General features: G+C 40.2%; 4 protein-coding genes across 5 annotated transcripts in view; 3 read left to right on the top strand and 1 right to left on the bottom strand.

The window, feature by feature from the left end:
- cpamd8 (C3 and PZP like alpha-2-macroglobulin domain containing 8) overlaps positions 1 to 1,730 on the top strand; it is a 43,124-nt gene extending 41,394 nt beyond the window's left edge. The window contains exon 44 of the mRNA XM_046049299.1: positions 622 to 1,730. Coding sequence (XP_045905255.1) covers position 622 — 1 coding nt within the window. The 3' untranslated portion in view covers positions 623 to 1,730. The remainder of the gene's footprint in view (positions 1 to 621) is intronic.
- A 1,823-nt stretch (positions 1,731 to 3,553) lies between these two features.
- Positions 3,554 to 6,061, top strand: odf3l2b (outer dense fiber of sperm tails 3-like 2b). Its single transcript, XM_046049305.1, has 4 exons — positions 3,554 to 3,593; positions 4,388 to 4,498; positions 4,902 to 5,015; positions 5,494 to 6,061. The coding sequence occupies exons 1-4, from the start codon at positions 3,554 to 3,556 to the stop codon at positions 5,979 to 5,981; spliced, it is 753 nt and encodes a 250-aa protein (XP_045905261.1). The 3' UTR covers positions 5,982 to 6,061.
- Positions 6,062 to 6,063: 2 nt separating this feature from the next.
- cks2 (CDC28 protein kinase regulatory subunit 2) lies at positions 6,064 to 9,101 on the bottom strand. Its single transcript, XM_046049306.1, has 3 exons — positions 8,889 to 9,101; positions 8,254 to 8,381; positions 6,064 to 6,592 (listed from the first exon to the last, which is right to left on the bottom strand). Exons 1-3 carry the CDS (start codon positions 8,945 to 8,947, stop codon positions 6,549 to 6,551), a joined length of 231 nt encoding a protein of 76 aa, XP_045905262.1. The 5' UTR covers positions 8,948 to 9,101; the 3' UTR covers positions 6,064 to 6,548.
- Positions 9,102 to 12,702: 3,601 nt separating this feature from the next.
- shc2 (SHC (Src homology 2 domain containing) transforming protein 2) lies at positions 12,703 to 27,627 on the top strand. Of its 2 annotated transcripts, none has more exons than XM_046049226.1 (14): positions 12,703 to 12,828; positions 14,503 to 14,760; positions 18,074 to 18,144; positions 20,171 to 20,231; positions 20,518 to 20,637; positions 20,931 to 20,984; positions 21,161 to 21,212; positions 21,641 to 21,767; positions 22,529 to 22,709; positions 23,317 to 23,410; positions 24,561 to 24,740; positions 24,850 to 25,178; positions 25,503 to 25,655; positions 25,976 to 27,627. In XM_046049226.1, the coding sequence occupies exons 1-13, from the start codon at positions 12,718 to 12,720 to the stop codon at positions 25,629 to 25,631; spliced, it is 1,767 nt and encodes a 588-aa protein (XP_045905182.1). In that variant the 5' UTR covers positions 12,703 to 12,717; the 3' UTR covers positions 25,632 to 25,655; positions 25,976 to 27,627. The 2 variants fall into 2 exon arrangements, with proteins under 2 accessions (XP_045905182.1, XP_045905181.1); XM_046049225.1 differs by having other exon boundaries at positions 12,743 to 12,828; positions 13,990 to 14,760.
- Positions 27,628 to 27,813: the final 186 nt, after the last annotated feature.

Raw genomic sequence — 27,813 nt, 5'->3', positions numbered from 1 at the left:
TATGTTTTTTTTTTTTTACTGTCAACAAATCCCATGAATACACAAAATCTCAATACTTAGTTCCCTATGCTGTCTGTAGCACTAAGCCCCAGCTCATTCATTCCTACAAATAAGTAAATTAGTAAGTCATATTCTTATATTTAGCGAACATCACTCAAGCAGTAGCAAACAGGGCATTTGTCTGGGACCATTTTCAGATGTTGATGAATACAAATTCGGTGCCCTATTGAGTATTTTGTATTGTAATGTTATTAATAGCCTTTGGACAACAATGGATCTCTATGGCACGGAAAAATAAACTATTTGACTGGTTACACAGACAATACCTGTTGGTAGGATCAATTGCTGGTTATTGTATTTTTGTGGGACTTGTCAACAAAAGGAAAAATATAGAATTTAACTTTTCCTTATAATCAAACTGAATATGAATTAGAAATCTCCCATCTAAACAGCTATGCCATTGGGTAGTAGTCATTTAATAGCATGTGTGGGTAATTATTTCTAGATGTGAAGTTTGTCCCTAGAAATAATGTTAAAGAGGAAGGAGAAGTGACAGAAGTTTTAACCGTGTCTAGGATGATCTTGAAATGAAAATGTGTCCTGTTTTCTTTTCGTCCACAGAAACGTTCAGAGTGGAGCCGTACCCACCTCCAAATTGTACATTATTTGTGAATATGCTAGTGAATGGAAAGAAAAGAGAGACTTGGGACTTGCTCAGCCTGAAAGGAAGAGATGGTAGAGTCTGGAGAATGAGTGACTTTTGTGTGGGAGTGTATGTTATGTGGTGTTAGATCGTTTTGATTGGTGTGATTGCATTTATACGCTTGTGTGTGTGGTTGGATGTGTCTGTGTATGACTGCTATTAAACTAGTGTCCTCCAGACTTTTATATTTCTTCCTCCAGACTCCTGGTCACCAATAGGCACCATAGCGGCTTTTTTATTCACTGTACTGCCTTTATAATCACTAGAAGAAATAATCAAGTATTTATGTTTGTAATTACACCTGACTTTAAACAAAATATTTTGTTATATTTTCTATCTGTGGTATTTATTTGTAGCTAGAGGTCATATCATTTTAATTTTATTTTTTTTATGTCATTGCCCACCCATACATTCTACTTTTTGCCCTTGTGGTTCAAAGACAAAAGATATGTGCTGTCAAAGTTTTTTTTCTTTCTTTCATAGCAAGCTTTAACCCAATTATTGAAATGTTTGATGAAATTCCCGCGTTGGTATCCTGCTGGAAAAAAGACATATGCTAACCATATGCTTTACAGAAACATAAGCTCAAATGTTTTTCATTTTTAAGATTTTTTACCAGCTTTATTAAACAGCACAGAAGAGATTGACAAGAAACATAATGAAAGATAAGGGGATTGATATGAAACAAAGGTCTCTGGCCAACACAAACCAAGATCTTTACAGTTACAACATATGCGTCTTTTTTTACTACTAGGATGCACCGGCCCAAATGTTTCTGGAACTATCGTACCAAGACACCAACATCATCTACTCTCAAGTCACCTTACCTTACCTTGAGATTTGATTGTACAGTTCATAAGCTATTTTGTTTTTGTTAAATTTTGGTTCGTGAAGCAATCAACTTAAAAATTGAGAATGAAGTTTTGAATTTCTGTAAATGTGCCAAATTTAATTAAATGTCGCCCCTACTCATATCAAACATTGTGCTTTTAAAAACAAACGAGAATAAAATTTGTATACAATCCAAGTTTTTGGTTCTGTTTCCTTCACTCTCTGCTATGGTTCATAAGCAGACAAGACTTGCTAATGTGTCCAGTATGGGTTATCGGGGTTCAAGTCACGGCTTCTGTGCTTTGCTACCATACTCCCTGCTTCTGTTTCATCTTGTGTAATTACACTTTGGATAACTGTAAGAAAGAAACACCTCTTGTTACTTTTTAGGACAATACATTCTGTTACGTACATGTATCTGCTCCACTAACCGAGGAGCTGCAGTGCGGTTGTTTATGAAAGCTGTGTTGCTCCATTTCCTTTGAAAGGCTAGTTAAGTCTGGAGATAATTTCCTGTCAGCAATGAGCTGTATTACAACGCTGCTGCTTAAGACAGTCCTCTGCTTTGATAACTGACTCTCTGACCCCTGGCATGCTTCTGTGTACAAGATAGAAAGCATGTACATGCATGTACCAGTTTGTATACATCTCTACGTTTGGATGTGCACCGTTTGTGTAACTGCTAACAACAGATTCGAGTTACCAGAGCAGCAGCCGGGAGAGAGAGTTGGAGGCTGTTAAAGTTTAATGTTTGTTTTCTGCACATGTCACTTGTCGACCCTCTCGGTTACTGCGACCTCTAGCAACTGGCAGCTCAGGCCTTTAAATGCATCCTTCAAAATCATCACTAGTGGGATTAGAGGAGATCAAAGAGGGCTCAACTGTAACTGGCATCTGGGTAATCGGTTTGACCTGAAGTTAAAGATAAGAAACCAGAGGGGTTGTATGTTGTCAATTCAATAGGGTCTGCCAAATGGAGATGCTCTGCCTTTAACTGCACTGCATCTGAACCTGCGTCTGCGTTGGGGCTTTATGTATGCGTGTTTTGGGGAAGAAAATGTACGCAACACAGTATATAGTGTCAAGGCTGTACTGTGCATGTACTCACATTTGACAACAGGGGAATAAATAAATTCTCTCTGCATACCTGCTTTCATAAATGTAGAGAGGTGTGTATGGAGATCTGCTACTGTCAGTGGTTCAAAATTTAACTAACTAACTTGTAGTGACAATAAGCAAACAGTGCAGGGGACCTGGCTGCAGCAAAGTGTCCACACAGCAGTCTCTGTGGTAACCCCATGCATGGCTGAAGAGTGATATTGCGTCTCCACACTGTGATGAGTAGAAAGAGTGAAAAGAGAAAGGAGGGAGAGGGGGATCTTGGTTTCATGGTTTGCAGGGGGAGCTAGCATTACATGAGTGAATCGGAGTGATGACATTGTTCCTAAGTACCAGCTGAGTGCACCTATACATCTACCTCTGTGGTGGAAGGGCTATTCACCTGTCTGAGCCACCACAGATGGAGCATTTGGACAAAGGGACAAATAGGCAGCGAGATAAAACCCTATCCAGTCTAGGGTCTTCTCTGCTGTTGACACTTTGATGTGTATTATGTGTCTCAGGTTTCCTTTCAGAGGAAATTAGGGATTGATTCTGGATCATCCAGGGTTCTGGGTTTCACTGTCAGCCAAGGTAATGAGTGATGCTGGAACCTGGAGAAACAATACTGTCTAATATCTGAAGAAAGAACACAAAGATGGACATGGATTAAGGAGTGAGGTGCTCCTCTGATGACTGGATTTCCAAGTATGCAGCCTGCCCCGGATCAGAAAAGGGAATTTACTTGTGCAAAGGTACTGCCTTTAAGGTTGTTTTTTCTGTGTATTTTTTTTTTTAAATTGTCAATCATTATTACTTTAGCTAGCATCTTGTTGTTATGATTGACATGTATGAATATTTTGGTAGTACTGCTACGATTGAGGGATTCCTGAAGCATTCATCACTTCTACAAAGACTCAAATGGAGAGAAAATACCCAGTAATTGCAGGAAAAGAAAAGGGTAAGTTAATCAATGGAAGATGAGTTCTTATAAAAAAAAAAGCTACTTACTTACTGATTGTGTAAATCCATGTGTATAAAACTTTACACCCTAAAAGGCAAATATCACTAGCTATGTTCCAATAGGTCACTTTGTATTTCATCTTTTCGAAGTGGGGAACGTGGACTCAAGCAGAGTAGAGGATTTCCTGGTGTGCAGACCTGCCAGGACTCGCATTTCTCTGTGAAAAATGCTCCCATGCTTGCGCACATGCCTGTGAACACTTGTGTGCTGATGTAATGCTTTCCCCTAGGTTGTGTCTTGGTGTGTGCAGCAACCTGCTTGCTAGCTGATTGTCTGACCAAATGCAAACCATGGACAATGATCAGATGCAGTCAGCTCTAAGCTAATTGGGTGCAAATTATAAGGTCTAATTATGATCTGTTGTAAAGGAGCAGAATGACGATGCAGGTCTAATGCAGATGTTTTGTCTCTCATACTGGAGTTTATGAGCTGGGCAAAAAGGTGATCAGTTATTTTGAGTTATGCAAAATTCTATAATTTTGTAAATAAATGGACATTGCATACTCACCGACAGATGCTGAAATATACTTGCTTGCACAGGATCTTACTTTTCTATGGCACACAAAACTGCAGAAGAAGCCCAGCTGCTGATTTACAGTATATACTGTTGCTGCTTTAAATCTCCCTTACTGCACATCTGTGATTTATTCACTGTAAATGTATTTTATCACATATAATGTGTATGTGTGAAGGCCTTCCATTTCTGTGGTATCCCCCCCCCCCATCTCTAGGGCCAGGACCTGGTCGCTATGGGCTTCCTCCAACCATTGGATTTGTTGACCATGACTTCACCAAGCCAACAAGTCCTGCCTATTCTTTCCATGGCAAGATGAGTGACAACAGTGAGTTTTTCCACCTTTTTCATATAGCTAAAGAGGAAACATTAAATATTTAAGGGATAAAACACTTTGACACTGCCTTGGTCAAAGCCATACAAGAGATAATTAAGAATAAACCAGCAGAAACATTACAAATCATTTATATAATTACGATTATTAAATTGTTTTTAGAATTATTTCATATCCTCAAATACATCTCATGAGCTAAGTCACTGAGTGGTATACATCCTAAGTGGTGTAATGGAAAAGTAAAGCCAGTAGGGGGAGACAACACTTGATACCTCTGTAGTTATTTCTCACCTTGTATTCATTTATCCAGTTTATTTTAGAACCCTTGCATGATCAAACCAAACGGACAGAGAACACAGTGTATTGAATTGATCATAACTATTTACTTCCCCTGCAGTGTATTGTGTTGACTCAAGTCCGGGGCCTCAGTATCATATTGATGCAAAAATCACTCGTTTTGGGAGGGATGGCACACCTGCATACTCAATGCTGGGCAGAATTAAAGCACAGAGTAAGTTCCTGTTTAGAATATGCAAAAATCTGTTATTTTGAGTGCACATTTTGTTTCACAGATTAATTTGCATGTTGTAATGATGAATTCTTCACTGAGACCAATCTAATAGTGCCATTATTGTGAAAGCGTGAACCCTTACATGAAAACATTTGTTGTTGACACCACTTGTACAGATCCAGTGTCAGCTGTTACAACTGAAAATCTGAACCCCCACTAAGTACACACACTAACATATGGTGTTACAATTAATCAAACTCTGATCGAAATCGCAGTGTTGTCTACTGCAATTTTCAAATCACAGAAGTCGCAATGTTTGTTAAGGGCAAAATGTGTCAAAATACCATTTTAAAATTAAATATTGTCATGTTGCATAGATGTCCTGGCCTACACATCATATTCTACAGACAAGAAAACATCTTTGCTTGGTACAGATCCTTGCTAAAAAATCAGAATTCAACTGTTTTCTGTTCACTAGGAGAGCTCTTCCAGACACCTGGACCAGGTGCGTACAGCCCGGAGAAAGCCCCACCATGCAACCTCCAGCGCAGACCCCCATCCTATACAATGAGCTCTCGTACACACTACCGGAGCATCGACTCAGTACCTGCTCCTAATAAGTACTGTCTCCCTCCGCTCATGGGCTCTCAAGTCCCAAATAAGCCAGCCAGCGCCAGCTACACTATGTCAGGTAGTTACAGCACAGGGGGACCATCTGTGGATTTAGCCAAGACACCAGGGCCCTGCAGATACAACAGTACAGACCCAAGTGTTTATCTACCCAGACAGCCAGCATTTTCCATGCTGGGACGTCACAGCTTTCCCAGAGATGCTACCAAGAAACCTGGCCCTGGAACTTATAATCCAGAGAAAGTGACAGTACACAAAGCTCGAGCACCAGCCTACTCCCTGGGCATCAGGCACTCAGAATTTGTTACTCCACTAGTTGTCAATGTTTCTGACTGAAATCATACACTCCCCAATAATTACAGAAACATTATTCTGTAATCTCGTAGGAAAAAAAAAAATATTCATGAGAAAACATATGTGAAGTAGTACATTTTATTTTGTTCTTTCAGCAACAAAAAAAATTGTTGAATTGACAGTGACTCGCTGTCAACATTTATAATATCTAGAAATAATATTATGTACACAACACAAAACATACGTTTAAAGAACAGGAAATGTTCAAACACAAAGCTTTTAGGAAAATTGGGGGCTTGAGAAAAATAAAACCCTATGCCTGTATGACCACAGTAAATCAATCAATCATAACAAAATGGCATCAAAAGACATTTTTAAAAAAAAAATGTATTAAAATGTACAATATTGTTTACAAGGGATATCATTCACAATCAAGCCATTTGCCTCTCATTACCTCTAAAAATTGAGGGAGTTTAAAGGACAAACATAATACAACTAAGGGTTTCCTACATGAGAACATATGTAGAGATGTATGCAGGAGAGATGTATGGTCCAAAGACAATACATGTCAGGAAAGATGATAGTAGGCTTTTTACAGATGGTTCCCATTTAATCCTTTGGGAGAGGTCTTCTGAAAAGCAGTATGTGTGGCTCTGAGGAGTGAAGCAAATAAGTAGTATCTGTTAGCATCATCCACAGTACAGTGGTTACACCATACAGTGTACTATGCTTGTAACTGTTTAAGGATGCACTCAGGTACTCTACTGTAATACAATACTCAAATGCTGCTGTACATCTGTTGTAAAACAAGAGTCACTGGTCACTGTTATCATTCCTCCTCTACATAATGGTCATGAAGAGATTCCTTCACAGCGGACTACAAAGTAAGAGATGGCCGACAAAATGCAAAGTCCTTCTGTGCAAGAATGCACATTAAAGCTAAAATGTGTCCGAGTTACACAAAACAAGGAGGTATTTTCCTTGTTCATAGTCTTAAGTACAAAATTCCATCATTGCATTTGCCTGGAGAGTGTTTCCTTACTGCAGTTGAGTGATAGTAATACAAAGACAAATTTTGTTCTAAAAAACAACTGTACCCATTTCATTTGACTAATTCAGATGCCTGAAACCAAACATTTGCACAGAATAAGGACCGTAGTAGTGGTCGATTGATATGGGTTTTTCAATGGTTGATGCCGCTATTTAGAGAGCAGGGCCGCCAATGGACGATATATAATGCCGATATCAAAACAAAGAAAAGACATGTATACTTTCATTATTCCATGCAGAGTACAATCTAATATACATGTTGTCGTAGCCAGAAACCAGTCCCTCCAGGATTTCACGGGCCTTTTTTGTGATTGTTGCAGTCTGAAATGCCTGATTTTGCAGCAGCTTTTCTAAAAAAAATTACGATGAAAGTTGTCATGTTTTGGGATGTTTTTTGGTAATGCAATTGTAGGAATAAGTGAAAACTGCAAAGGTAAAACTTTACCCCAGCTTTGAAAGAAGATCCGGATTTCTGTTTTTTTACAGTCCTTTTTTTGTCAGCAAATGCAACCTGTTGGTATCAAATGTCTGCTGTGTCTTGTAAACAAAGAAGTGACAAGCTGTTATATGATAACGTTTTGTGGGAAACGGGGATGATAGGTAAATTTAGCAATGGTCAAAATTGCAAGTCGCACTAAATTCAAAGGAATTTGTTGAATTTGTGTTAATAGTTGTGATTGCAACATCACGAAATCCTGGAGGGACTGAGTAATGTGTTTTAGATGGAAATTTTATTAATCAATGAAATAGAAAAATACATTGGGTTATGGAGATTTCAGAACATGACTGGTGCATTCAACTGCATTATTCTTTACAATTCAACAATATATTTAACACTAGCCAGGAATGGTTTTAGATTAGCTGTCATTTGGATGGGAGAAACGTGTCAACATTTAGAAAAGACGATGGTGAATGAGGACATTTAGGGCTCAAAACTCACAAAGGGGGAGCACTAACATTGTTCCACAGCAGACACACTGACTAGGCTGCCTGCAGATGTGTCCGCAGCTATTTTTTGTTTATCGGCCTTGTAAGTGCAGATTATCTCAAATGCCAGATATCGGCAGGATCAATCGTTCTATCACTAGACTGTAAAGTTAGATCCCCAACCTCTTGTAGACACATAAGAAAGGCTCTCTTCACAACCAGTTTAAAAAGAAAGAATAATTACAATGATCATAGTTTGTTTAATATACATATTGTGAGCATCATTTTAAGGCAGTAACGTTACTTGAAAAATGGAAACCTATCCACGGTTACTCACCTGGTTTGTGGATCATGTAGTGAATCCAGCCCTGGCTCTGCTGCACCCCCAGTCCCCTCCATTCATCTTCTGTCATCAAGTGGGAGGATGGCACCAGTTTAGACAACTGCTTTGGAAGCACGACATGCCTATGGGAAGATAAATAGAAACTGTCAAGGATGGCCCAATGGAGCTCAGAATTTATATTTTAAGGACGGCAAAGTTAACGTTACAGGAGTAGCGTTAACGTTGAGGAAAAGAAATTAAGGGAACTTCAATATAAAGTTGACGTTAGTAACGTTAAGATTTAGATGAACCCCACAATGTTCAAACCAAACCGATTATTAACATCTGAGTCGACTAGCCATGCTAGTTGTTACCTTGACTAGCTGTGAACCAGTTTGAGCAGGTATTATTTTCTAACCTAAATACGTAACGTAACGTTAGCGCTGAGCTAGCTAACGTAAAATCCATAAGTTACCAACTCAAAATGCCAGTAGACGTTAACGTCATGTTGAGCCACGTAACGTTGGCTACCCTAACGTTAACCGTAAGTTAACCGTGAACTGACGTTAAGCGAACTAACGTTAACGTTACTCAACACAAAATAACGGATATTTGCTAAATATGTTAGCAAATGCCAAACACGTTCATACCTGTACTCAAACTCCTCGTCGTTGTACTTGTCAGAATAATAAATCTGTTTCTTCGACATTTTCAGTCGATGATAGCAGGCAAAGCTTAAGTCCAGAAAGATGTTTACAGGTGATGTATTTAACTCTCAAGCTATCTAGCAATTTCTGCGAGCGCAACAAGCTGCTGTCATCTGCCGCTGTTTTCAGAGGACAATTCAAACGTCAACGGTTTCCCGCACTCCTCGGATTGGTCAAAGCAGCAGCACGTGGACATCCCACCACACTAGATCGTCTATGTTCGGCAAGATGACTCACTCGGTTGCGAAAACACAACTCTGCAACGAGGACGCACAGTGTGCGAGAGTACACGTATTTCCCCTGTAAACTCTTGGAAAATTCATGACATTTCAACTATTATCTTACGTGTTGGTTTAGTGCAAACAAGTCTTACGTGTTGAATGGAAGATAAGTGTCATGTATTTGAAAACGTTTTTGGTCTTTGGTCAGGACTTTTGTGAAAACGAAAATAGGCTCAGTGAGAGCTCCTCACCTCTTCTCTCCCTCTGCTATACCGGTGCTGGAGCTCGACAAAGGAGGCGTGAGCGAAACATAGACTATATAAAACGAAACAACATTACCAAGAGTTATTAGTGAAAAGGGCATCCAGTAAATTAGTGGTGAAGTCAACTTAATACCGATCATACTGGCGTATGTATACATTTTTTTTGGTTTTGTTGTTGCTGATATACTGACAGTTCAGTATGGCGTAATAACAAAACATTTTGGAATTAAATATGACGGATAGTGGCATACAAAGATAAAACATAGGCCCGCATACTGCAATATATGTACAGTTTGCAAATAATGATTGAAAATATTTAATTGAAAATCTATCTAATCTGAAGGCACAATGAAATACAACACTTAGAAATATATACTGTAAATGTAGCTGTACTGTTGTTGCTTCACTTTATCTTTCTCCTTTGCCTGCCCAGTTGTTAATTGTAACTTTTATTTGGATTGTATTGACAGTGGATGATAAATGGCTATTTGCATGACCACATTGGCTCTTGAGAGACCAAATTATTATTACAGCAAAGAATGTCACTATTTTATACTAATCATAATTGCTTCTTAGAGCAAGTCATTTTTATTATTTATGTTGGATGATTTGAGACAAAGAAAACGATTAAAAACGTGATATGTCAGATTGCCTATAGTGATATTTTTATCTTTAGGATTTCAATTAGGATCCAACCCAGGAACTGGATGTCCATTTGTCTCACCACTTACTATTCTGAACTAGAAATTAATCTCTTGCTAATATATATATATATCCCTCTCCTATTTCTATTTTACATTTTTCAACAGATTTCATTCATGGTATTTCAGTGTTGTGATCCTGAGATGCTATACACAGATAAATGCATCAGTCACCTATTATAATTTCTCTCTAGGCCTCACACAAACACATTACTTTTCTCAGTCAATGATTTGTAACAGTATTACAAATAAACTCTCTTTACATTATAACCAAACAATTCAAATTGAAGATTCTGTTAAGTAACTGTTGTTGTTCTTATTTGTAATCACTGTTGTCAAGGGAATGTCTGCTAATAAGTGGTGGTGTACAGCATGATTTTTTCCACTTGTATATGCAAACTACCAAAGTCCCTTGGTAAATATTATCTCTTCACATACAAAAAAATCACAGTACAATGATTGAACCTGTGTAACATCAGATGTAATTAAGTAATTTTAAATAAATTTATGGAAATTACACCTAGTACCATGTTCAAATGATTGTTATTGCATCTATTTGGTTCAATTCTGTCTGAAGTCATTATGCCTCCTTATCTATGTAGTTTGCTTATAGCGTATGTTGCAAGAACAGTTTGTTTTTTGTCAGAAATGGGGACAGAGCATACTGAGGAAGGCTAGCTACCGGCGCATCTGTCAACATACACTGATTTCATCTGGTTTATCAGTAACTTTTTACACTCTGTATAACAAACAAGATGTGACTGGCTGTTTGGAAGAGGATGGGATGGCAGTGGTTGTGGTGTCATAGCATTTCTGATGGTGGTTTGTTTGTGTTTGTGGGTTTTTCAGTGTGTGTATGGTTAGTTGTAATCTGTTCTCCTGACTAGTTCTTGTTCTATTATTCAACCATAGCTACAGCTCCTTTGTACGATAGCTGAGCAAAAACATTGCTTTTCTCTGATAAAGGTCTTTGGAAATTCACCAGGGCTGGATCTTATTTTCATCCTCTTTTTCCTCAGAGCCTGACAAATTGGTAAGCTTACTAGTGCACAATTAGAACATATTTTGGTTGGTGTAGTTTGTTTACTATGCATTGTTTACTGTATTGTTATTCAGTCAGAGTTTGTAGACAAAATGTTCTTACATGACAATCCAAACTGATTATGGGACTAAACAAATTGCATTGCAATTACAAATGATTTGCGTGATTGAATTTAAACAATTGACATGAACATAATGAGCCTTTCCTTTTCTATGTAGTGTCACATTCTGCCTGTCTTCTTTGTCTCGTTTAGTTCTCTGTGAGTTTTGGTTATTTGGTCAGTTCAGTATCTGTTATGTAGTCTGTTGGGTTTTGGGTTTCTGGCCTGTCTGTCTGTTGTCCTGTGTCCAGTCTGCTAGTGTTAATTGTGAGCTCTGCCTGATTTGTTGTCCGTTTTGTTATGATCATTCTGTGTTAATCTGTTCAGTTATCCTAGTCAGTTGTTGTGGAGTTTGTCGGTGTTCTGTTATCTTGTCTACTTTATCCACTCTGTGTTACTAGTTCGGTCTCTTGCGTTTAGACTCCCTGTTGCTGTTCTGTTTAGTTTAGACTTAGTTTATAGTTTGCTTGCTGTCTTAGTGGGCTTCCTCTACCTGATGTTATAGTTTATCTGGTCAAGATCTGTCTGCTTGTGTTTAGTAGTGTTTTGGTATTTTCCTTATTTCTGATTTGTTCCATGTTTAGTATTGTCCTGTTTCCTGGTTGGTCCCGTCTCTGTTCCCTACCCTGTTCTGTTTAGCAGTTGGTCCATGTTTTTGTCGTGGAAATTATACTCTGGTGAGGGGTTGAGCAAATAATTGAGTTACAACAAAACCGTTAGAGAATAAACAGAGAAGTACTAAAACACATATACAGCTGGTCCAGAGACCTGCTGCCTAGGGCAGCTTTGGGTGTCTGGCCCCGAGCAAAGGGATGCATAATCATTTACACAGTCTAGGTTTCTATGTTTTGGGGAACAGACATCCTCTCTCAGCCTTGAATGAACATTCCAGGTGAGGAGAGGAACAACAAGAGGGGGAAAACACCAAAACAATCTCACAGCTCTGACCTAAACCCTAGTAAATTTGGACTAACGTAAGGAGTATAGGAGAGGAAAGGTTAAGGATAAACCCACAATACATATATATCTATAAGACATAACAATAATAATAATAATAATAATAATAATAATAATATTAAAAGATCATACATGAAAGATTAAATGTAAGAGGACACAATTTTCTGCCATAACAGTTTTCTGTTTTGGGGTTTTTGTTCCTCATCTTGTGTTTTCTCTGTTTAGCCTTGTTTATTCCTGTATTCATTTACATGATCTTGTTGTGATCTCTCTGCTTGTGTCTGGATTAGTTTGTTATTTATATTATTCTGATCTGTTCTGTCTTATTTTGATATGGTCTGTAACCTGTGTTCTGTCTGTCACTCCAGAATCCCTCTGCCTGCCTGTCTCTCTGTTTTCCCCTGCTATCTCTCATGCATGCCTGTCTCGTTAGTCCTGATCCCTCTCACCTGTGTTGCTCCCGCCTGCTCATTAGTCCCTTGTTTTAAATGTTTGCTGTTTCTATTCAGTCTCTGTCCGGTCATTGTCATGTTTGTAGTTTTCTGCCTGTCTCTGTGTTACCTGATCCGCTGTTTGGACATTTTACACCTGAACTGCATGTAAGCCTGAGTTTTTGTTTTTTATGGATTAAAACCTGTGCTCCTTCAGTCAACTCTTCAGTGTCTTGTGTTTAGGCTCTCTCCTGTTTGCGCTTCATCTAAAACTGTGATATGTAGGCAGCATTTTTTTTAGTCAGCAGATTACCCTTCTTTTTGCAACAGATTATCCTGACTATTGGGTTATTTCACAATCAAGGCAGATATTGCTCACATCTGTGTATGGAGACCAGCTTTGTGTTTCACACTGAGAATCCTGACTGCTGAGGCGTACTTGGTTGGTTGGTTGTATGATTACATACCATTTGTGTGTCAGAAAAAGGCATGATGGAGGGTGCAAGCAAGGAACTAAAAGGATTGTCCTGAGATGGCTGATTGCTCTCTGGGGAGGTGGCTGGGAGGGAAGTTGGGAGAGAATTCTGACAGATGGGACAAGGCCGATGTTTTCAGACATGTAGTCCCTCTGAGTGTGGCTGCATTGTTGCCTTTGTTAAGTTTTTGTCTATTGCCACGACAAATGGAATTACTCACTCACATACATGCACCAACAGCATGAAATCAACAATTCACTTTAAGTTTAGCTTCCTCACCTCCAGTGGGGGGGGGGGATTGGAAATTATGCCAAATTCAATATTTATCAAGTGAGATTTACAAAAATTTTATTTTCTCAGTTTATACATTGACAACATTATTGTTTGACGAATTACTGCTAGCCTAAAGATAATGTACACTAATACAAGCTTTTTATTTTTTTTTTTAATTTGCAGGACCTCATTTTTATATAGACAAAAAATAGGCAATCTGAGTGTGTATGTGTCTGAGGGCAGGGTGGTTCAGGCAGATGTGTTTTTAGCTAATACAGTCTGAGAGCAGCTGGGCAGGGCTAATAGACCCAATGACATCATCCAAAGAGAGAGACTAGGAGCATACGAGCGAGCTTGCCTAAGGCAGTGAAAGGAAGCAAGCCAGCTCAGACAGAGGAGAGTGGCATGAGAGTGGGACAGTGTGTGAACGGGAGAGGACCAGACAGCCTTCAGTTGACAAGGATATAGGACTCCACCTGGAAGATTTTCTCTCTAGTCTTCTCCCCATCTTCCGTTACACCTTCCCCCCCCTCCTTTCCCCTTCCCCCTCCCCCCCTTTCCCCCCCTCATCCTCTGGCAGTTATCCCTGCTCCTGCTTCAGGCGGCTCCTCCGGGCATGCTCCTTAAGCCAAAGTATGGCCGCTTTCGCAATGAGTCTGTGACCTCCTCCGACGACCTGATGCAGAGCTTAGCCATGAGCGGCAAAGTTGTAGCCACACCGGTGGTCCCCTCCTCCACCCCAAGCCTTCCTCTGCCTCGACTGGATCCCAGTGCCAGATCGTCGTCCTCGGCTGGGGCTACAGCCCAGGCCGACTCGCCTTGCCTGGATGGGGAACAGGATGCCACCACTACCTTTTGCATGCTCATCCCTAGGATGCCCCAATGGAAGTTCTCCAACTCTCTGCTCAGCCGGAGCCCATCCAGCTCTAGCAAGGACTCGGGCAAGGCGGCTGCAGGTCCTTCTCAGGCCTCAGTCTCCCATTCTTCATCACACAGGCCCAGTCTTGCCACCTCAGCCAGTGGCCCAGTGGCCAGTCTTGCAGCGGTACTTAACTCCTGTGACCCTGTGTGTGTCACCCCCTGTTCCTTGCAGGCCATTCGAGGGCAGAGAGCAGTTGCAGCGGCAAACTCTGCCAGTTCAGGAGGGCACGTGTTTGGGGCCACAGAGGCCATGGCGGGCTCTGGGAGTTCCAGCAGCTCCAGGTCAGGAATGAGCCGCCGGACAAGGGTGGAAGGCATGTGGCTGGGAGAGGACTTCACCCAGAAGGGAAGCTTCATCCACAAACCCTCTCAAGGCTGGCTGCACCCTGACAAGAAGATTGCAGGACCAGGGGCCTCTTATATTATCAGAGTGAGTCAATGGTCACCTTATTTCTTTTTCTTTAATGCATAGGGTATGTCCATTGTAAAGGAACATTCACTTAATTCAGGATTTGTTTTGAAAGCGGCTAGCAAACATTTTTTTTCTGGTACTTGAATATTAACTACCACATAATATTAATGGCACTCTATCTCTGTGGATGATAAACAAAAGAACAACACAGTGCCAGGCAGTTTGTTATGCAGCTCATGTGGCGAGTGCTGGGGAATACATAATTTAATCCAGATAGATGGCTTGGTGTGGCTGGTAGGGAGACTGCGTCAGGATAGCACACAGGCGTCCGGGTGGAGAATGATAAACCATGAAATTGTGTGTAGACTGTAGTCAGGATATCTATTTTTTTTTTTTTGCAACACTGTAAACTGTATGCATCACATACTAAAAACAATAACAATCTGCATTTATAGTGATTGTGAGCTCCCACTGTAAGCTTGTGGGAGTGGTGTTCTTTGTGTGGTTTCGAGATTGTTTACATCCACATGTGCAATGAGACCAAAAGATTTTATCCATGATATGATTTACAATCCTGCAGCATAGTGAATCCCACTGCATTTATAGTTAGTGTTGTATTATGCTTGAATGACACTTACGCAAAACGCTTGTGTTATCAAAAATAAGATCAGGCTACATAACCGAGTGGATGGTTGGTTGTCCCAACCGAGAGATGAGAATGATAAGTTTTTATTTAAAAAAAAAAAGCAGTTTTCATCAGTGTGTACTTGTGATTTGTGTTTACAAAGAGTTACCATCCCAAGCAGACTGCTTGACGTCAATGTCACTGATCTCCCCTTAACGATCCCCCATGCCTTTTCACCTCCGCCCCTCTTGCGCCACCCCCCCACAAACTAATGACATGGCTCTTGATTAGCCCAGTCCAAGGCCCAAGCATGCTTTCTAATGGAATACAGGCACCATTCATTCCTATATTCAATTACATTTAATCAGTCATTTGCATCATGTGATGTGGAAGAGGGTGGCTGGATCAGTATGGGAGGGGTCCAGTGGTAAGTATGAGATCTCATCACCAGCAGGGCTTTCCTGGATCCTTCAAACAAGTGCTGTTCTAATATTTGATATCTCAGTTAATTATCAAACCAAGCTTTTACTGCAATCATTTTAGATGACCCATGAAAGCTAACATTTGAAATGCATTTCACAGCAGCTAAAGCAACACTACATGTCCAGTTCGGTGGTAAATCTATGCAGGGAGGAGTACTTGCTGCATGTATTAGTGTCAAAGTGACAGTAGATTTCTGCTGTGCAGTGCCCTTTTAATCAGCATAGCTACAATAGCACACAGCTCTCTCCCTCTATTTCTGTTTCAGTGCCCCATTCTGTCTCTCACACACGGTCACTCCTCTGCTCGGAAAGACACAAATACGATTCTTAGTATTGCTTTCCTCCTTTACACTTTCTTTGTCAGGCTCTGTGTCTGGCCTGCATCTGCCATCTTTGATAGTCAGGACACTGCAGCAACCGTCAAACAAAGCACTGGAGCTGCCAAAGCTATCATCTAGAGTTTGATCCCTGGCTCCCCCAGCCCGCATGTTGAAGTGTCTCTAGGCAGGATACTGAAATCCACATTGCTCCCAATGGCTATGCTGTGAGTGTGCATGTGAATGATTAGTTCCTTCCTGATGAGCAGTTGGTTAGAAAGGTGCTATACCTGGACCAGACCATTTACTAAAAACAAAAACAAACCTAATCTTTCAATGTTCTGTTGGGTAACATCCAGCTGTCCTCACTATCTGTCCATCTGCCCATCCATCATTACACAACATACACGCTTCTCGATCTTGCCTCGCCTTAGTGGTAAAATGAGAACATATAGATAATGAACTGGGCTTATGACATTTTCTACACTTATAAACTACAAAACGGCTGCTATTTATCTCAAAAGAAGGCAGCCGTAATGCAACAAAGTTTGAACGTGGTGGCCAGTGTTATTAAATTTCTGAGGAATGCTTGTTGGAAAGTCAGTGTCCCCTGTAGCCCTAGGAATTGTGTGATGGCGTCTCTGCCAAAAGCGTACGAGTGCAGATAGAGTGATAGAGGGTATGCGTTGTATCAGCAGATGATTGTGTGACAATGGTAGCATTGGCAGAGAGAGGGAAAGACAATTTTCCTGATGGAAGACTTCCTCCTGTCTCCAGATCGGGTTAGAAAGCTCATTACGCTCTCAGGCTCAAAGGTTGCTTTCTTTCTCTCTCGGTTTGTTTGTATGGCTTCTGGTATGTCTGTTGCAGTCACTAACAATCCTGGAAACTGCACTGAACATGACATTGACTGAGCCAAAGCACTGTAGGATAGGATGCAAATGGTTTTACAAAGAGTTTATAAATCACTCAAGCTGCTGAAGAGGTTTACATCACTTTTGTTTAAGCTGTGTTCTTGTAATCTTTTCAAGCAGGTGAAACACAAAAGGATCAGTCAGTAATGCTGCCTTCCACAATCAATGGTCATGAATTTGTAACAGTGATTCTTTTTTATATTTTTATCAATGCTATGAATGTAATATATGCTATAATCAGGTTAGTTTTCATCAGTAATTCCTGGATAAATGTTCTTTATATGGGATGTTGAATTGCACTGTATAGATATTTAATTATGATGGCGGGTAAACCTTTTTTTACAAGCAGAAAGGTGAAGTTGTAGATTTTACTCACCTCTCCGTCTTTTCACGTGAGCCTCACAGTCATGCAAATAAGTCCAGGACATTCTCACATGCATCCCCCAGAGGCCTAAAAAAGCTGCAGTTTGTCCATGATTTGGAGCTCTTAGTGCTACTAATCTAGTCAAGGTGCCATTAGCACCCCAGCCTGACAGCTATTAGGAAGCTGCTCAGCTGGCTGCTACCTGATGGTGTACACTTTAATGGCCTATATGTGGATTTGAGTTAAATTATGATGCCTTGTTGCAATTACTCATGCTTACAATAGAGGATTACATATTGTATACTGCGGAAATGAGTTTTACTCAAAATGCAAATAATGCTAGACATGTTTATAGTTTTAAACAAATTATGCTTATTTATAATGCATGTTGATGTCCTTTTAGAAAGCTTAAATCATTTTCCATTGTGAGTTAAGTTCAGCAGTTATTTTTCAATTGAACATTTTTGTGACACCTAATCTCTAAATTTTAAATAAAACATTGAATAAAACACAAACATTTTACAACACTTCACATGTCGGGTTCATGATTATATGGGACATCTATTCCTGACCAAAATCTTTCCACCGCCATATTTTAAAACTTCTGTTTGGTTTGTTTCTTTTTGCAGTACATGGGCTGCATTGAAGTACTGAAGTCAATGCGCTCGCTGGACTTCAACACGCGGACTCAGGTGACAAGGTAAGCTAGTAACCATCTCTGTTGGTAGCGATGAGTCAGGAGAATATGATCCAAGATGTATAGGATTAACTGAAGTATCGCCCACTATAATATTACGTTTCTACCAGCAGTCAGTTCTCGGCTGTTACTTTAGATTTTTATTTTCTTAATTTTATGTAAGTGACTTGATAAATGAGTCACACCTGTAGCATTTGGTTTAAAACAACTGACTTTATGGGAATGTAGAGAATGTCATGGCAGATGCAGTGTGTGTCCCAGTTAAGAGACAAACAAAACTAATGCATATCAATACACAATATGCTCAGTGGCATGACAGGTGATGTGTATGTGTAAAACTGTGCCTCAGGGTCTGTGTTTTCATGTTTCTGTTATAAAAGCACTCCCTCCCTCTATCGCTCACCCTCCTCTCTCCTCCACAATCAATCATCAGTAATCTGAGCCCACCGTGCTTCCAAGGCTTAAGTGCAGGGGGAGGAGGCAGCTGCGATGGAGTGATAGGGAGGGAGATCTATTATTGATGATGTTTGCTAATGACTTTGGAAAGCTGCAGTGGTCCTCGTCAACGCACCCTGCTGGATAATGTCTGCGGTTGTAACTTCTTGGGGGAGTGGGGGGTCAGAGAGCAGACTTCAAAACAAAACAACAAAACATTAGCTAAAGGCAAAATCATACTGAGCATAAGCACCAGGTTTTATTGTAGTGACTGATTGCATGGAATCAGTTTAGTCAGGATTGTTTTAGTGCACTGATTTCTTTTTGCATCCCTGAGGTTGTTGACTATATAGCAGATTTTCAGCATCCTTGTCCTTTTGTTAAACTCACTGCAGCCTTTTCCATTTAGTAGCATGTGTAAGGCAGTTTACCAATGCTTTAAAACTGAATTTCTCAGCGGTAATGACATGAGGCCTAGTCATTACTTGGGGATCATGGACCATCTGTCCCACAAGGCCAACAATCAATGACTCTTTGTCTTCATTAATTTAACAAATTGTTGCTGGATGCCACTCAAAAGCAGCAGAGCCTTTATCATGCACCCAGAGCTGATATTCTTTTTGCCTTGATGACTTTTGTAGAAGTCAATTCAGTCCTGGAAAACACCAACATAACCTTCAGTGTTTGTAAGAATTTCAAATGTACTTCAGCTCCTAAATTTGAAGATGGCGCATTCTCTAACAGTACTCTTTATGGTATGTGTTAAACAGCAACACCAGTGATAATGAGGCCTGGCATTTTATTGCAGGGAAGATACTGAGGCTGCAGACAAAACAGCCCATCTCCCTCCTCCTCCCTCGGCTCTCTCATGAGTCATTCAAACATTGCAGTGTTTTTCAAAAATCCCTGAGAAGACCTTTACTCGAGATGGGGCCCGGGACTCTGCTTTTTAAATATTTATGAGCCACCTGATAGGGGCAGCTGGGTTCTTGACTGCTGTCCCCTGGCAGTGAGAAGGCAAGCTCCAGCCTCAAATCCACATTATGCCTCACACCCGCCATCAGACACACAGGGGACAGAAGCTTTAAACGCCCATTAGGCAGCCATTCCCAGGAGTTATAGCAGCTTCACTGCAAAGTGGTAACAAATCTGCAGAGAGCATTGCACTGTGGAAAAATAAATGTGAATAATCATGCCTTTAAGAGCCATCAAAGTGTGGAACTGCACAGCACCCAGACACTTTATTTTGGCTTAAACTAAAGTGTTTCTTATTCCCTAATTTGACAGGGAGTTAAACAGGAGGTTGATAAATTGTTTTCTTTGCAAGGAAGGACTTACTTTAGTACTTGTAAACAGAACTGCTGGAAAGCTTTTCTCGACCTTTGAACATGACCTTAGTCCGAGGGAGGGAACACAAAGCTTGTGTTCATGTTTAACCTCTGGTATTTCCATAACTGTGATGCAACAGTTTTTGAACTCCGGCTTCACAACTTTTAATCTCAGTTATGCTCCTCACATTGTGGGGGGGGGGTTAGCCATTTGATCAGTGGCCAGTGTGTCCCACTAATGTTTGACCTTCTATTCCACTAATTAGGGAAGCCATCAACAGGCTGTGTGAAGCTGTGCCAGGGGGAAAGGGAGCTTGGAGGAGGAAGGTTAATAGTAAACTTTAATCTTACTTTGCATGTTTCATTATAATATACTAAATTGTTTTATCCCTGATGGAAAAATAGATAAGTTAAATTTACAACAGTGTTTGTTTATAAGTCACCTTGGTACACATCACACCCTTGTGTGGTGCTCAAGTGTCCAGATAATTATATAAGTGATGTAAGTATTTTGTCTCGCATAACAAATACAGTAAATATAGCATAGTCATATGCTGTATGTATGTGATTGTAATATCCGCTGTATTCTCCTTTTTTATTCTTTCTCATGTAGGCCGTGAACAAAGCTCTTCAGTCCATTATGGGGAAGAGCAACCTGCGATTTGCAGGGATGAGTATTGCAGTCAATATTTCCATAGATGGCCTTGGTCTGCTTATCCCTACCACACGACAGGTGTGATGCTACAATACCATCAGTTCATCTCTACAAGGAATAGTCTGACAGTTGCCCAAAGAACTTTAAATTAAATGTTGTCTATTGCTGATACAAAGAAGGTTGTGATGAACATTCCACTTTAGTAGATGTGTATTGGTATTGCTTCAAAACCTGTATCTTTTAAACCCTGCTCTTTTCCATCTCTGGCCTCATTGTCCATTTGTGGTGTCTGTATCCACATTAATTAATGAAATGTTAAAGTAGAATATTGGCTAACCTCCGCCTCTGTTTTATTCACTTGTCTATTTCAGGTGATAGCGCACCATCCCATGCAATCTATTTCGTTTGCCTCTGGGGGAGACACAGTGAGTGCAGTGTGTTACTCCCTGTTCTCCTTTACGTTGTTGTTGGAATGGACATTTTGGCAGACATCTGACTGGATTCCACTTTTACTGGTTTCCCATCTCGTGACTGAAGAATCAGGGAGGGCTTTAATTTAGTTATATATGTCTAATTTAATTTTTCCTCCCATCTGTTGCAGGACACGCCTGATTATGTAGCGTATGTGGCCAAAGACCCAGTTAATCAGAGAGGTATGTCTTGAAAAGCTTCTCCTTCACTGCCTGTTTCATAACTATGTATATACAATGCTGGATCTTAAACATGGACCACTCAGAGAAGTTCACTTCAACATGTGTTTCACAATGCCACAATTTATTTTTGTAATACAAAAGAGATCAACAGTTACATTATAGTGTTTCCATTATTTGGAAAGAAATGTATGATAATGATTCTCCTATGAAGTTATTCCTGATATGAAAGTAGACTGACATCTGCAACATGCCTTGGTTTAGAACAGAAATCACTAATATTTTTAAGCAATCGATCATCCCCATTTAAAAAAAAGAAACTCAAAATGACCATCCAGTATTAAAATAGTGCTTTTAATAGTGAGCCACAATCTTACTCTTTAAGTATGTGGCAGCTAGAAAAACGTCTTGTGGTGTTTTGTCTCCTTCAGCATGTCATATCCTGGAGTGTTCAGACGGTTTAGCCCAGAGTGTCATCAGTACCATCGGCCAAGCCTTCGAGCTGCAGTTCAAACAGTACCTACATAGTCCTCCCAAAACCACGACATCTATGGAGAGGTAACATGCCAAAATTATGGCTCCTATGAAAAGATGAAATCCTTTTAGGACCAAGGCACTAAGAAATAACATCAACAATACAGCCTTTGTAACATTAAAGCTTTAACCTTGATACTGGCAGAAGATGTCAATGGAAAAATTAAATGTTGTTGAAGGAATACTGACACCTAGTGGAAGTGAAGTTGGTGGTTTACGAAGTTTACGTCACTCATCCGTACTTTGGCAAGACCTCCTGCGTATTTAAAAAAAAAAAGAGAGCTTAGTTGCATTTTCCACCACAAAAACCTGATCTACTGCACAACTCTCCAATTTGTTATTTATTACAAGGAGACATGATAGTTTGTTCTTGTATTACCTCAAAATCCATCTTATAATATTGATCCTCACAGATCTTCCGACCCTTTTGACCAAACCTCCATGTGTTGCAGTGATATCACTGCAGACACAGGAGCAACTCCAGACTGTCAGACTTTTGTATTCTGGTTTCAAACGCCTTCCTGCTGCCATAAGCAGCAGCTCTGGTCTGATCTATATAAATCTCTCGCAGACTTGTATAGATGGATCACGGATATGGACATGTCATATGATCAGACTGAATACATTTGAAAACTCCGATCTCATTGAATATAATTATAAAAATAATATAATTTATTGTTTAGATTATAGAAGTTGTGGTATTGATTGTGTAATATTACCAATTTAGTTATGTAGCTCTACAATTAAACGTGTCGTTTGACTTATGCACATATGTCCTTTTTCAGGTCTGCCAGGACAGAAGAGCCAATGTGGGGGGAGGATGAGGATGTTTCTGAGCATGACTACTACAACAGCATCCCTGGGAAGGAGCCTCCTGTTGGGGGAGTGGTGGACTCCAGGCTCAGGTCTAGTGGAGCCCTGCTGGGTCACATCCACACCCAGCCACAGACCAAGACAGCAGTACAGGTGAATATCCAGGCATGATTTTGGAGACAACATTAAGTCAGGTTCTGGACTCTTGTACGGTAGACTTGCTATACAGTACAGTTGGCTTCTTCACACTAATCAACACCGGCTTTGTGCTAAGATGCAACCTTACCATCTAATGTAATTGAAGCTACATCTGGTCATTATCAAGTAGTGCATGGCTAAACTTTACCAGACAACGACTGCCAGACTCAAGCTAAACTCTTTAATATCTCCCGCATAAACCGGTGACTGATGTTTTCCTGCTCCTTACCTGTATTGTTTACATGGAAATTAACAGGAGCAAGAAAATAAACTCCATAATTGTCTTCCTGATGTGCCTGCAACATAATTGCCAGAGAGATATGATTACATAAAGAGCCATGGCTCCTATGTTGCCATACCCGGGTGAGAGAAATCATCGGCGTCTCCCTGCAGCTTCTTCAAAATCTGGTGACATGCTGTAGCTAATGTTTCAGATAGTGCTTCAAAACTACATTATGTGAGGACAACAGATGAGAGCTGTCCATTCAGGTATGGCAATACAAATGTATTTAGGCTGTGTTCTTCTGGGGGGGGGGGTGTGTGTGTGTGTGTTGGATGTTAGATGGGCTCACCAGCCAGGAGGGAACAGGCATCTTATCCCCCTGGTCAGCTGTGCTATGAACTTCACTGGGACACTGAAACCACCAGCAGCTCAGGTGAGAGACCCTGTGGCAACACAAGTATATAATCTGTTGGGGAGAAAACTTGCTCACAAGTTTATCATTAATTTTTCTCACTTTAGTTGATACTGAGCTTTGTCATTTTGTAAAACAATACACTTTTAATAGAGAATAAACTGAAGGGTCTTGGATTGACTTGAAGGGTGTGTCGGAGTCTGGTCATCACTGCACTTTTGTGCCCTGAATGAAATTCACTTAACTTCTCGCACAGACAGAAGTTCAGTGTTTGGGGCCCTTCTAAAGATCACCCTTATAGAATTAGGATTCTTGGGATGTTTTTAATCAGGATGGCCTTTCAGATAAAAGACTTGGTTCAAGACTCGTGCTTCAAGTTGTCTGTAATCTTTTGATAAGAGGGAAGCCTCATGATTCTCTGAATCTAGGAAGATTAGCTGATTGCTATGGCATCCACTAATGGGGATAATTTAAAAGCGTTTAAAAAAACAATAGTAAAGTTATTCAGCAGCCTTTTTATCATTTAAAAATGTTACTAATCTACATTTTCACCTTTCTGCCTGGTGTATAGAAAACTAAAACAATGAATGGCATGTATGCTTTTTTTGCAGAAGTTATTGGTATTGACGTTTTACTGTTAAGACAATGGAAAAGTCACTTTATTGTACCTTATCTTACCAAACATTTCAATCAAACTTTGTTCATATATATCATTCATTCAGGCTAGCACAGTTCAAAGTACTTAAAATTAAATGTAAAAGTAATTGTCACCGGTCCAATACCAAGAGAATGAATTATAATACCGTAGTATAAAATATATTGATGTAATGATCAGACAATTTTAGTGGGTCAAATCTGTTGTTGAATGGTAGAAAGCTGCAATAAACACCAATCAGTTAACATTTTATATTGGTATTGTGAAGAAGCTGCCTTCTCATTAGTGCCTATATACAACTAATGACATTAGTGATCATACACATTCACTGCAACTGGTTTAAATTTTACTTTTTTAGTTATACAGGTGATATTTAAAAAAACTCAGTATTTCAAGATGTGATTTCAACCACTAAGGGGGTTAAAAAATAGCATTAAAATGTTTGCTGATGGACACGCACAATATGTAAAAGTCCAGCTAGAAGTCAGAAATGTATTGAGCACCTGTCTTTCTCAGGTCTGACATCAGATGGTTACCTGTGTGCTGATGGCCAGCCACCAGGCTGCAGAGATTATGAGGAGCATCAGTATGTTAACACCCAGAGTCTGGAAAACCTGGATTCACTGGCACAGGGTCTTGAAGCACACAGAGGGGCCAGGGTACCTGACAGTCCCAAAAAGGACCTCTTTGACATGAGTAAGTCCTGACAGCTCGTGTCACATACAGTGAAGATAAACTCACCTTTTTTTTTTATTTGAAAAATACAGTAAAATAACCTATTCGTGAAACATCAATGTCCCTGTAGGGCCCTTTGAGGACGCCCTGAAGCTCCACGAGGCCTGTGGGGGAGGGGTAGGGTCCAGTATGTCGGCTGCAGCTGGGGGTGTCCGGGTCCTGGAGGACCAGTGGCCCAGCCCTCCACGCCGTCGAGCCCCTGTGGCTCCAAATGAGGAGCAGCTCCGCAGGGAGACGTGGTACCACAGCCGCATGAGCAGACGGGACGCAGAGAGACTCCTGGTCAGAGATGGAGATTTTCTGGTCCGGGAGAGCACTACCAACCCAGGGCAGTACGTGCTAACTGGAATGCACTGTGGCCTGCCCAAACACCTACTGCTAGTGGACCCAGAGGGAGTGGTGAGTCTGGCAGTCTGGTGAAAACAGCTTACTAAAAATATGTTTGACAGTTGTCAAAGTTTATACTCGTGTATAAAACCACAGGAGGAAAAATTGTCATTAAAATATTCTGTTATAGCTGCACTGTTTCTCATTGCAAAGTGTTTTTTTTTTTTTTTTTTAAATCTGCTGATTGTCTAACTCAAACACACAGAATTATTTATTGGATGTCACTTATAAACACTGCCATTGTTTAATACAACAAACTGGGTTCACAGAAGGTTTGTGCTGCATGTAGTGAACACAGTGACTTACATCCCCTCTTTTTTGCTGTCCTCCATATAGGTCCGAACCAAAGACATGTTGTTTGAGAGCATAAGCCACCTTATCTCGTACCACCTGAAGAACGAGCTGCCGATTGTAGCAGCAGAGAGTGAGGTCCACCTCAAACAGGTGGTCAGGAGGAAACAGTGAGCCCACCTGGCCCTGCATGGGACGGTGAGTTTGCAGTATACTACACTCGAATGGGATGCGTAAAATTATCTAATGATGCAGATATCAGGGAGGCTGTGGATGGTTATTTTTCACTTTAAAAATACTACATGTTAAGAAGAATAAGATTGGTATAAGCCACTTAAAAATGCATGCGTTATTATAATTTAAAATATAGCTAGTTGAGCAATTACAATTTTCACACTTTAACTACAATAAATATAACATAGTGAAACATGTGACTATTGTATCTACAAGCCTAAAACCCGACTGTATGACCTTCAATCTTTTCCTAAAATTGTCATCCTTTGTCTACTGTTTCACAGCTGGATTACTGTGTTCTCAAGCAAGAACCACGTTCAAAAAAGGAATAAGGACATTTATCTGGAACAAAAGGACTCACAGGTACTTTCTTTCCATGAACAATTCTAAGGAGAGGGAGGCATCTGACATCTCCTTGTACTTTCTCTGCCTTTTGCCTACAAGGATTAACCGAACTATCCCTCATCTGTCACAAACTCCTCAGCATGCAGCTCTTAAGCTAACAAACCAACTAGAATCCACTTTCAGAGCCAGAAAATTGTCAGCCAATATAAAATTAAATGAATGAGACGACTATTTGAAGGAAACTTCAGGAAAACAAAACGATTTGATGCACAGAACTGTCCTACAATGCCTGTAATAGTGAAGTGCTTCCAGTATACCATGGCTTGCCCAACCCCTCAGTCACAAGTCGTCCACTGAACAAATAACGGACAAAGCCAGAACAAAATGGTCACTTAATATCTGGTACAGTTACTGTGTAAAAAAAAAAAAAACAAACAACAAAAGATGTCAGGTTAATCAGTAGTTGTGTATAAATGCAAGAAATGAAAATACTGTGGTGAAGAAATGTCTTTCATTGGACTGTACACTTTGTTACATGTTCACAGGTCTGCAGTACTTGACTCTAAAGATGGCACAATGGAAACACATACATTCATACTATCTTTATGTAGACAGCCAAGTGGACATAGTCTTGAAAGTAGTAAGTTTTATCACATTTACCATAAATATCATGTCATTTTGTGGTGTGTTCGTAAGGGCTGTTCGAAATTTGTTAAAGATGTACTGTCTGTGTTATATAAGCCTGAATATCATTGGTCAGACTGTACTCAAATCAAAACCACGTCCTGGGTTAAACAACTACTCTGCATACAAACTCAGTATATCCATGCCTCCATTTCCACAGCCCCTCCAACTTCAGTGCCTTAATAACTACAGAGACAGGCATTTGTGTCAGAGTGTATTATAATGTGCATTTATGCTCCTAACTTAAAACACTAGTTTTCTTGCCATGCCAATGAACGACTGAACCAACATCAAGATGAATTAAGCTCTTATACTTGTGAACAGTCATGTAAGCTGCTCTTGTTTTGTTTAATACTGCCTTATTAAGTCATGACTGTCATTGTCTTTATGTGCGTTCCTCACAACAATCCCCTCAGTGAAGCTTTCTTTCTTAGATGCAAGCCATACATAGAACTAGTCTACAGTGATTAATATGAAAGACAGGGGATTTGGACTTGAAATTAAATCCTTTATTTGTCCCTCCTCAGGGAAATGCATCACTTTGATTGTCCTCATCCCACTTCTGCATCTTTACATGTCAATGACTTGCTCGTGTATTTCTGCTCCTTGCCTGCACTGTCAATAAGTTTCCTAAACCAATTTTTGCCGATGTCATTCTTTGAAATCTTACTCAAGGTAGGTCATGCTTTTTGCAGTTCTGTGTAATTAACAACATATCTTTAATCAGGCCCTCCACTGTTCCTAGCTGCAGCCTCATTAATGCACAGAAGAGGTGAGCTAAACGGCGTTTGAGGTCCAAATGATTTGTAATTATTTCTGATGTCCTTTTTGCTTTCTCAGGAAATTCTTGGATCTTTCCCCCTTTGAACTTTAATGGCTTTTTGTCAATAAAACTTATTGAAAAGAAGGTACAGTTCAAGTGGTATATTTGTCATTTGTGAGTCTGCCAGCTAATATAGCAGCTCCTCAGTTTAGGCCCGGCTGTCCAACTTTCCATGCACACATGCTGCAGCCAAATTTCCATCCCCCTCCCAAAATAGATGAGGGGCAATGTAGAAGCTGTGGCTCTGGGGACCTAGTTTGTTCAATCAAT

The sequence above is a fragment of the Micropterus dolomieu genome, linkage group LG05, assembly GCF_021292245.1.
Source record: "Micropterus dolomieu isolate WLL.071019.BEF.003 ecotype Adirondacks linkage group LG05, ASM2129224v1, whole genome shotgun sequence".
Taxonomy (NCBI): Eukaryota; Metazoa; Chordata; class Actinopteri; order Centrarchiformes; family Centrarchidae; genus Micropterus; species Micropterus dolomieu.
Note: the sequence above shows the minus strand (reverse complement) of the source record. Positions and strands in the feature narration are given on the sequence as shown.

Excerpts from the sequence above, each read along its gene's own strand:
- odf3l2b (XM_046049305.1), top strand. The coding sequence starts at position 3,554 with ATGGAGAGAAAATACCCAGTAATTGCAGGAAAAGAAAAGG. Across the intron at positions 3,594-4,387 it reads AATTGCAGGAAAAGAAAAGG|GGCCAGGACCTGGTCGCTAT; the intron begins GTAAGTTAATCA and ends CCCCATCTCTAG. Across the intron at positions 5,016-5,493 it reads GGGCAGAATTAAAGCACAGA|GAGAGCTCTTCCAGACACCT; the intron begins GTAAGTTCCTGT and ends TCTGTTCACTAG.
- cks2 (XM_046049306.1), bottom strand. The coding sequence starts at position 8,947 with ATGTCGAAGAAACAGATTTATTATTCTGACAAGTACAACGACGAGGAG. Across the intron at positions 8,382-8,888 it reads GACGAGGAGTTTGAGTACAG|GCATGTCGTGCTTCCAAAGC; the intron begins GTATGAACGTGT and ends ATCTTCCCATAG. Across the intron at positions 6,593-8,253 it reads CTACATGATCCACAAACCAG|AGCCACACATACTGCTTTTC; the intron begins GTGAGTAACCGT and ends TTCACTCCTCAG.
- shc2 (XM_046049225.1), top strand. The coding sequence starts at position 14,026 with ATGCTCCTTAAGCCAAAGTATGGCCGCTTTCGCAATGAGTCTGTGACC. Across the intron at positions 18,145-20,170 it reads ACGCGGACTCAGGTGACAAG|GGAAGCCATCAACAGGCTGT; the intron begins GTAAGCTAGTAA and ends TCCACTAATTAG. Across the intron at positions 20,985-21,160 it reads TTGCCTCTGGGGGAGACACA|GACACGCCTGATTATGTAGC; the intron begins GTGAGTGCAGTG and ends CATCTGTTGCAG.